Here is a 9,959-nt window from a genome sequence, read left to right as displayed (position 1 = left end):
CGCCGAGGAGTAAACAATTATGCAAGATACTGACTAGCGACTAATATAATGCCTGCCTACATCATTTCCCAAAACTAGGAACCATGGTCCATGGAGGGCTTGATTAAGAAGAAGCAGAAGAAGAAGAAGAAGAAGAAGACTGTTATTAGAGTAGGATCCCCTCTCCGCATTAGCCGTTTAACCTATTCCTGTGATTGCAGGAAAATTTTCTTTTCCCCTCGGATTGTCTTGATAAAATTGGATCTTTTAAGAAGCATGGGAAGTTCGGAAAGCAAATGAGCAGATTTTCTTTTTGGATGGATTTGATTTGAGGGAAGATGTGGGGATTCGGAGGAAGGTACTACTGGGAGAGAGCTGGAGATGGGAGAAGGGAAGGAATAGTGGTGGCCTTCGCGTGGATGTGCAGTGAGGAAAGGCATTTGAAGAACTATGTCCAACTATACTCCTCCCTCGGTTGGGATTCCCTCGTCTGCCATTCTAGTTGTCTCAACATGTAAGTTCCCTCTTCTCAAATGGGTCTCTCTCTCTCTCTCTCTCTCTCCCACTGACCTAGTTAATGAATATGTTATGTGACTTATATCATTTTGTTGTTCTGCAGCACAAGTTGAGCTTCATGTGATTTGTTTTTGCTTTCTTTGTTAATCTCATTGCTTTTTTCTAGAAAAAAAAAAAAATAGATTGGGAAAATGGATGCATGCTTGCTTCCTTCTTCCATTTGGTTGAGTTTGCAGCAAGCACCATGGTGGATGCTCACCGCGATTGGCAGGAATCCAACTCGGACCACTGGGGTTACCAGCAGGTTCTAAGGATCGTCCTTGCCACTCGGCTATATAAGCAAAAATGACAAGATAAAGAGTATATGATTTTCTCAAAATTTATTATAATTATAATAAATTTATAATAAGTGAACAATATTACAAAAAATTTAATAACAAATAATGCTTCGCCCAAAAAATAATATAAAAATTAATTTTTTATCTCAGTGTTATGCACACGTTAGAGAAATGTACATAATAAAGAAACTAATTCAAAAAATTCTCATAAAAAAATGGAAAAGAAGGTTCGTAGTGATGAAAAAATTTATAAATGAATTTTTTCAAAAAAAAAAAAGAAAAAGAAGAAGAAGCAAAACATGTACTTTATTTGTCTTAAATCATGAGATAGAAAAATATCAGTAACATCTCTGTTTTTAAAGCATTTCAGATATTTTTAAACTTATAAAATTACATATTCTCCATGTGCAAACTAAATTTTGTATAATTCAATGGAATTTTATCTAATTTATCAAGATCAAATATATGCAAAATGTCCAATAGCCACACTTTTTTTTTCAATGCAATCATATAATAACTTAAAATCATAAAATAAATAATTGCTAATAAACTAAACAACATTATTCTTGATGGCAAATTGGTATGGAGTGAAATTGGACTTGAAATCATTCTATTTTGTATTAAGAATCAAATGAATAGAAAATTCAATTTCAAAATCCCAAATTAGTATTGAACATCTCAATAACTACTAATAGTTGAGTGATTTTATAGGATACCACATATAAATAGATTTATTATTTGTTTAATAAATTTTAAGTTAAAATAATATCAGTCAAGCATAAAAATCCTATTCTTGCTCATCTGTCCGGTCAAGATAGAAAATTATGTACACATTTCCTTAAAGGTGGCTCTTAAAAATATATTTTTGGTTTAGAGAGAGAGAGAGAGAGAGAGAGAGAGAGAGAGAGAGAGAGAGAGAGAGAGAGAGAGAGGCGGAGAAGTGGGGTTATTTTGTTAATGGAGTACAGATTTTTTTAGGAATTTTTAATTAAGAGAAGATGCTTGGGAGGACCCACATTTATTGAATTAAAAAAGTCAAAAAAATTTAGGATTTGTTTTTTAAAAAAAATTTAGGATATATATATATATATATATATATATATTTATAGTTGTATTATACAATATGGGGCTTGGGCTTGTGTCAATGGCAGGATTTTACAAGATGATGCAATGTAGGTATCACACTGTATTGTCCAGTCAAGTCCTACCATGTGGCTTGTGTGTCATCATGCCCCCCCGTGTATTTAAGCATTTTTTCTTTTTCAAAGATATATATTTTCTAAATTAGCATATTCATAATATAAATAATTAATCAATAATTTAAAAAAAAATATTTTTAATGAATATATTCCTTTAAAGGTTTTTCTAATAAATGCATTTTTTTTAAATAGCCTAGTAAATTTATGTCTTAAAATGCAAGTCATTATAATTAATATAATATTTATTTATAAAAAAGTTTTAATCGGTATTTTTTTTTAAAATATTTTAAATCAGAATTTAAGATTGAGATTTTGTGGGCCAAATATATATATATATATATATATATATATATATATATATATATATATATATAAGTGGAGAGTTATTCTCATATAATGTATCATTACTGTATGTTGGATATTTACTAAGAAGATTTTAGGCATATAAGGATTTAAACTTCAACTAGGTGGCACACCTTTTATTGGGAATAACAAATCGTGAAGCTTAATTGGCTAAAATGAACAATATATCAATGGAGTGAGGCTTGATTCAAAAGAAGAAGAAGAAGAAGACTGTTATGAGGGCATGATCCCCTCTAAGCATTAGCCGTTTAATCTAATTCTTGGTTGCTGGAAAATTTTCTTTTCTCTTAGGATTTTCTTAAGAAAATTGGATCTTTTTAAGATGGGAAGTTTAGAAGGCAAATGAACAATTTCTCTTTTTTGGGTGGGTTTGATTTGTGGGGAGATGTGGGATTCAGAGGAAGGTATAATTGGGGAAGAGTCGGGAGTGGGAGAAGGGAAGGAATAGTGGTGGCCTTCGCGTAAATGTGTAGTGAAGATAGGCAATTGAAGAACTATGCCCAACTCTACTCCTTTCTCGGTTGTGATTCCCTCGTCTACTATTCTAGTTGTCTCAACACGTAAGTTCCCTCTTCTCAATTGGCTCTCTCTCTCTCTCTCTCTCTCTCTCTCTCTCTCTCTCTCTCTCTCTCTCTCTCTCTCTCTCTCTCTCACACACACACACACATTGACACATACGAACAAAATTCTAGTTGAGAGTTGTGATGTGCATTAATAAGATGTTGTTGACCTAGTTAATGAATAAGTCATGTGATTTCTTGGATCATTTTGTTGTTTTGCAACACATATGGAGCTTCATTTTATTTGCTTTGACTTTCTTTATTAATTTCATTTTTTTTTTCTAGATGCAAAAAATAGATTGGGAAAATGGAAGCATGCTTGCTAGCATCCTTCTTCCATTTGGGTGCCTTTGCAAGCACTGTAAGAATAAGAAAGGAGAATGCTGCAGTACTGAAAATGCTTCAAGGCACATTATAATGTCGTTTTTCTTAAAACGTTATTTGCCCCCACCAGATCGGTGTGTATTGAGTTAATAAATACGTTTTCAGGATACAATGAAACTTAGAACATAATCTGATATCAGTTTGCATTATGCACACATGAAAAATTGATCACAAACACCTTTAGAATAATCTGAACAAATTTTCTAGAATTTTATTCCTACAAAAAATAGAATTTAGATTTGAAAAAGATATAATTTGTGGAAGCTTTATATAAGAAAGAGAAGGAGAGAATAATGAATTTTTCGTATATTTCATGGAGTTAATTCTATCTTTAAATAAACTGAATTATGCATTTTCTGAAAAGTTGCATCTATTCAAATCGCGAAACAGATTCGACCTGGTCGAGCCCTAGTCAAGACTCTCTGGAAAATCACTTACTCTGAATGTTCAGTCAACAGTACTGTCGACCAGGTCGCACCTGATCTTCTACTCGTGCCACATAATCTCCTAGTCCTAGTGCTAAGTGCTTGTGCATTAACTAAATGCACCACCAGCGCCCTACAACCCACACCATGTGCGCGTGAGTACATGTGGATCGTGCGAAGTAACGTCCAAGGGTGCACTAGAGTACACATTAGCACTTTCTCTTAACCAACTTTAAGAGATTATTTCACCTTGTCATTTATTAATGATCTTTGTTTTTTCACTTTTTCCAATGTAGGACAAATCCACATAACATTAAATACTCGTCATAAATGCTTTAGAAAATTCATAAATGGAAGACTTTGAAATATTTCAACAAGCACTCTTCCATTGTGTTTGGAAGTATGGATTTCAAGGGTTAGATTTGGATTTGGTGGATTTGGGCAAAATTCAATACAGTTTTATATTTGCATTGAATTTTGTCCAAAATCACCCAAATAGAAATACAAGACTTATTCCAAACGTAGGGTTAGCCTACTTTTGGTATAATACAAATGTGGAAGATGATCATCTAGCACAACCGTCGCACCGCATGGGCCCACACTACTCAAGCTATTGGAGCTATGCCTCATCCTATCCCTTATAGATGGCAAATTAAACACGAAATATGATAATTAACATATCTTAGCATGCTATTCTCATGTCCAATCCATTTCAATACTATTTAACCAGTTTAATCATATTAAATCTTTGCCTATGAAACGAATGTATCCTTGGAGGCTAGGAGGTTATATTTTCTTAAAGTTAGGATTGGTAACTAGGTATGCGTTGCATCCTAATCCATTTATTTTGTCAATCAATTCTGCAACTTTTCATTAACTAGCAGGAGTGGGCAAGTGGAATTCAATTTCTTGTTGATTGACCGTTCGATATTTCTATGTATGTGTGTGTTTTATGTAAGATTTCAATATTTATAATTCTTACAGGTTTGTTCCAGCAAAGGCCACATCACTAGCATTTGAAATTCTTGATGAGCTTGTTAAGGTTAGATTTAATATAGTGCTCTAAGCTCAGTGTGCTTATATATTTTTTTTCACCAAATTGATGTTTAAAATGATCATTTGTGTTAGAAACAACCACTGAAAAAAATAAATAAATAAATAAAGCTTTGAAGATCATCTTCTCGATCTTTGTTATTTTGACTGACCATTTTGGCTAGATGAAATTAGCACACTATTGCTTCTCTTTTAACTTGGTTCTATATGTGTAGGAGCTAAGGACTAGACGTTGTCCTATTGTGTTTGCATCTTTTTCTGGTGGTCCAAAAGCTTGTATGTATAAGGTTCTTCAGGTAAATGCTCCCAATTTTAAATTTTTGTGTCATTTGTTATTTTTCAAACTTATGATTTCATGTGTTGTTTGTTAATTTTCCCGATGAAAGTTAATATCGTTTCTTGTTTTCGATTTTCCCTTTTTTGTGTAATCATATAAACTATGAAGTACTGTAGTTCATCGATTATACAAGGAAAATGTCAGTGCTTTTGTTTTAATTTTAGCAACATAAATAACTTTCCCTCCTTTGCAGATAATTGAGGGAAACTGTGAAGCACAATGCAATCTGGTACGATTTATTCATTGATGTCAATAAAAATTAAATTATACTCTCTGTTGCATTGTTTGTTAGTGTTTAATTGCTTATATAGTTTGACAACTCTAGTACATGTTTTCTGTTTTTTGTGTTTTTATTTTTTTAAGGATGGCTATCGGCTGGTAAAGGACTGTATATCTGGATATATTTATGATTCTAGTCCAGTAGATTTTTATGGTGACTTGGCTATTCAATTTTTTCTTCACCCAAGCGTTTTGAAAACATCCCATCCACCAAAAATAGTGTTGTGGATAGGAAAATGCATTATTTCTAGTATCGATGCCCTTTTGTTGAGCTGGTTTGAAGCACAGCGCGCTGACTATTGGCAGACATTGTTTGCCTCTGTAGTAAGTATATACCATATTCACTGATACGCAAAAGTGTTACTTGTATCCTACTTTGCTTATTCTTTGTCATTCTTATACAGAGCATGGGAGCCCCATATTTGATTTTATGCTCAGAAATTGATAATCTTGCTTCCTATCAAATTCTATGCAATTTTTCGCAACGATTACAAGATCTTGGAGCCAATGTCAAATTCGTGAAATTGGATGGATCTCCTCATGTTGGTCTGATTCTCTAATTCTTTTAGTGTCAATTTATTACCATATTATATTTCATGATCACTGCTAGACTAATTTGGTGATTCTTGGACTCTAAACTTAAGATATGTTAAATCTAGAAGGGGTGGTTTTGGTAGTGTTATAAATTTGTATCTCCATAATTTTTTTTCCCCAAACACGTATGTGCACCTGCTCATTTGCTACCAACTTGTTAGGACCCTGTGAGCAACTAGAAAAATTGGGACACCGGAAATTTACGTGGTTCGGTCAAGAACGACGTACGTCCACAAAGCACACCACAATTCACTTAAAACCGTCGGAAAGAAATACAACTCTCTCAGCTTCTCTCTTCCTCACACTCTCTTCTTCCTCTCTTTTTTTCTCTGTGTTTTCATCATTCCACAGCTTCTCTATTTATAGGTAGCTTGGAATTAATTACAATAAATTACAATGAATTAGATTTGAGAAATTTCACTCATCAAAATTAAATGGCCCGGATAACATTTTCAGCTTGCATCTCACGCGTCTCCAGTTCAGCTCATGCGTCTCGTGACTCCAGCATAACACAACTCTCTTATGTTCAAAATGACCAATTGAATAAATTTTACTCATTTTTTTAACAATGCCAATATTCAAATTTTAGAAAATGTATTTTTGACATCACTTGTAGGCATATATCTTCTTTAGTTTTCAAATTTGTCACTGTACCATGCTATTACTACCCTCGCATCTTCATCATTCAATGCTACAATATCACAGGTCACTATCGGATCTACCCAAGTGAGTATAGGGCTGCTGTGACCGAGCTACTTGGGAAGGCAACCCTGGTTTATTCTCAGAGACTTCAACAGCTTGATGGAGATGGAATGGGTATGAGGGAGACATATAAAGAAATATCAAGGCCAACCCACAACATAAGTAAAGCAGCGGCATGCTCAAGCCACGACATCTATGGACTAGCCCTTGAGCCATACGAACAATTCTTGCCAAGCTCAATGGAACCTCGTGAGGGTATGGATATTGGCTCCGCAGAAGATGAACAGAAGGAGGGTTTGATCCATTGCACCAAACGGTCGAGTGCCGAAGGTGTTCTTGATCATGTACTTCCTAATATATACTTTCCCAAGAATGTTGAAGGGTGGGAGGTAAGGCCATGGGGCTCCTTCGATGGTCCACCACTTGCTTTTGCTCAGGGACATGGACCCTTCTCTCATGTCAGATGCATTATCAGAAGATCAAAACTATGAATCTTGCAGCCTGGAAGCTAATTTCATCAAAAGTCACTCAATGTTGTGCGAGTGTTTATGAATATGAACTATATCAACTTCCTTTTCTTGTAGCTGATCTTGTTTACATTGGACTTTCAAGATGAACTTTGAAAATGATTTATGTTACCAAACATGATTTGCTTCCAGGGTTTTGATAACAGAAGAAATGAAAGCAAAAATGAGAAGATAAAGAGTACATGATTTTCTTGTAATTAATTATAATTATAATAAATTTATAATAAGTGAACTATATTACAAAAATCTTAATAATAAATATAAAAATTAATCTTTATCCTTGAGTGATGCACACATTAGGGAAATATACATAATAAAGAAACTAAATTCGAAAAGATTTTAATCAAAGAAAAGAAAACAAAAGTTCATACTGACGAAAAAATTTTATAAAATGAACTTTTTTCAAAAAAAAAAAAAGAAAAAGAGAGAGAAGCAAAACATATACTTTATTTGTGTTAGATCATGAGATAACCACACTAGAAAAATATCTGTAACATTTCCTATGTTTTTAAAGCATTTCAGATATTTTTAAACCTATAAAAATACATATATTCACTTAAATAGAATCTAAGACACACTTCCATGTACAAACTAATTTTTGTATACTTCAATGGAATTTTATCTAATTTGTCAAAACCAAATATATGCAAAATGTCTAATAGCCACATTTTTTAAGTGTCTTTCAATGCAACCATCTAATAATTTAAAATCATAATAAATAAATAAATAATAAACTAAACAACATTATTCTTGATTGTAAAAATGTTACGGAATGAAATTGAATTTGCAATCAGTCTATTTTCTGTTAAGAATCAAATTAATAGAAAATTCAATTTTACAATCCCAAATTAGTGATGAGCGTCTCAATAACTAATAGTTGAGTGATTTGTAGGAGACCATATATAAATAGATTTATTAATTTTTTAATAATTTTTAAGTTAAAATAATATTAATTGACTCACTTTGAAATGAGCAGCGCAAATGTTATCCCAAGTGTTGACCTAATAAGAAAAAGAAATGATATTCATGAAGGCTTCAAAGAACAAAAGAGTTTTTAAGTTTTAGGAAACTTCATGTAAGTACTTTAACTCTAAATATCATTTTGGATGAGATAAAACTCATTAGGGGATAAAATAGACATAGAGACCCTATTTTAAAAACCCCGAAAAATATCTTTTAAATGTAAGAAAGCAAGAAAGTCAAGGGTTTTGAAAACAAAGAGAAAAAAAAAAATTTTATCTGTTCAGGTGACTGAGGAATAAACCTCAGGCGACTGAAGATTTTCCTGAAAGAAATCTGAAGAGGCAGAACAACCTCAGGTGCCTGACCCTGTTTTCAATAGAAAAATAAAATAATGCGCTGAAGGTTTAGAAGACTGAACTTATAGTTCAGGCAACTGAACCTCGACAACGGTTATATATTTTTTAATGTTTTAATTTCAAATTTAAATTTCTTGCGCCCTAAACTTTCTAAAAACTTGGGGAACACTCCAAGTAATCTTGGGTAGCACGAATAAGACCCTTTTTAAGCCTATAAACACATGGTCTATGAAATCAAATTATACCAAGAATTGAAAATCATCTCTCAAAGCTCTCTTGCTCTCAAAACTTTCTTGCCTACTAAATTGCTGCTAATTAATTGAGATTATTCTAAGTTTCTAATTTCTTTTCTAAGCAAAAATTCCGAGTTCTTGAATCTTATCAAGAGAAGAATACCGGTGAAATAATTCTTGAGCTTCATACTTCATTCTTTTCGATATTTTGATTGAAGTATATTAATGATTTCAAATTGTACTAACCAGCTCTATCTGAGAGCATTCTTTGTACACACATATTTGATCTTCTTCTTGTAATTTTTGATGGTTCAAGGTTGTTTGGATCGTTGGACCAAGAGTGGGATATCGCTTGGAGAGGGGACTTTAACCTTAAGGAGGTTTGTAACAGTTTGTTCCACCTAGAAAGGAACAGTATAGTGAAAACCTTATGTGATATTGGCTTAAGGCGAGGACATAGGCTGGGGATAAGCTGAATCTCGTAAAAAAATCACGGTCTCACTCTTAACCTTTCTTTTTATTTTCTGCATATATAAATTGTGTGGTGTGTATTCAAAGTGCAGGAAGCCAAAACCGAGATTGAGAAGCCTTTTGAGTTAAGAAAGTACGTTATCTGTTAAATCAGGTAACCAAATGTTGTCCCACAAATTTACCCTCCACTCAAGTCTATCTGCTAGCCTTATATGGAGAAACTACCTACTTGGTCAACATGTCAATACATACCACACAATTTATATATGCCAAAATAGACTTTTGACTTAAGAAGGTTAGTGGTGACTCCATCACCCATTATTTTCCATGAAAAGAATCTTTTTCAAAATCACACATTGCCCATTCCATTTTTCCCAATTTGCAACTGAACCCACTATTTTATGCGCCCAGAATGTGGTTCTTTCCGGGCTGGGTTCGGGACGTCGCGACATCTGGATTCTTTTTTTCTCCTTTGCGAGCAGGGGTTCCTTTGGAATCCTAGCCTTGTGCCTTTCCTTTCGCTCCCACTTACCTCAAGACCTCTCACCTCTGTCCTTTCCTTCTGACTTGTTCTTCTGAGTATCCTTAGAACTCAGAAGCTCCACCCTCTTATCCTTTCTCCTCCATTAGTTCCCTTTTTCGAGAACTCGAAGCTTGGAGCCTTCTCTGAGATCGAACAT

At 33.6% G+C, this 9,959-nt stretch overlaps 1 protein-coding gene across 1 annotated transcript; it reads left to right on the top strand.

The window, feature by feature from the left end:
- Positions 1-317: 317 nt before the first annotated feature.
- On the top strand, positions 318-7,345 carry LOC131162794 (uncharacterized). Its single transcript, XM_058119393.1, has 8 exons — positions 318-493; positions 4,749-4,806; positions 5,033-5,113; positions 5,348-5,383; positions 5,518-5,574; positions 5,838-5,979; positions 6,733-7,118; positions 7,193-7,345. Exons 1-8 carry the CDS (start codon positions 318-320, stop codon positions 7,343-7,345), a joined length of 1,089 nt encoding a protein of 362 aa, XP_057975376.1.
- Positions 7,346-9,959: the final 2,614 nt, after the last annotated feature.

The sequence above is a fragment of the Malania oleifera genome, chromosome 8 (assembly GCF_029873635.1).
Source record: "Malania oleifera isolate guangnan ecotype guangnan chromosome 8, ASM2987363v1, whole genome shotgun sequence".
Lineage (NCBI taxonomy): Eukaryota > Viridiplantae > Streptophyta > Magnoliopsida > Santalales > Ximeniaceae > Malania > Malania oleifera.
The sequence above is the reverse complement of the archived record's forward strand: the minus strand, read 5'-3'. Positions and strand labels throughout refer to the sequence as shown.

Bases quoted from the DNA above. Each gene is read 5' to 3' on its own strand.
- LOC131162794 (XM_058119393.1), top strand. From the start codon at position 318: ATGTGGGGATTCGGAGGAAGGTACTACTGGGAGAGAGCTGGAGATGGG. The intron at 5,575-5,837 runs GTAGATTTTTAT...ATTCTTATACAG, and splicing joins ATATTTATGATTCTAGTCCA to AGCATGGGAGCCCCATATTT. The intron at 7,119-7,192 runs GTAAGGCCATGG...CTCTCATGTCAG, and splicing joins AGAATGTTGAAGGGTGGGAG to ATGCATTATCAGAAGATCAA.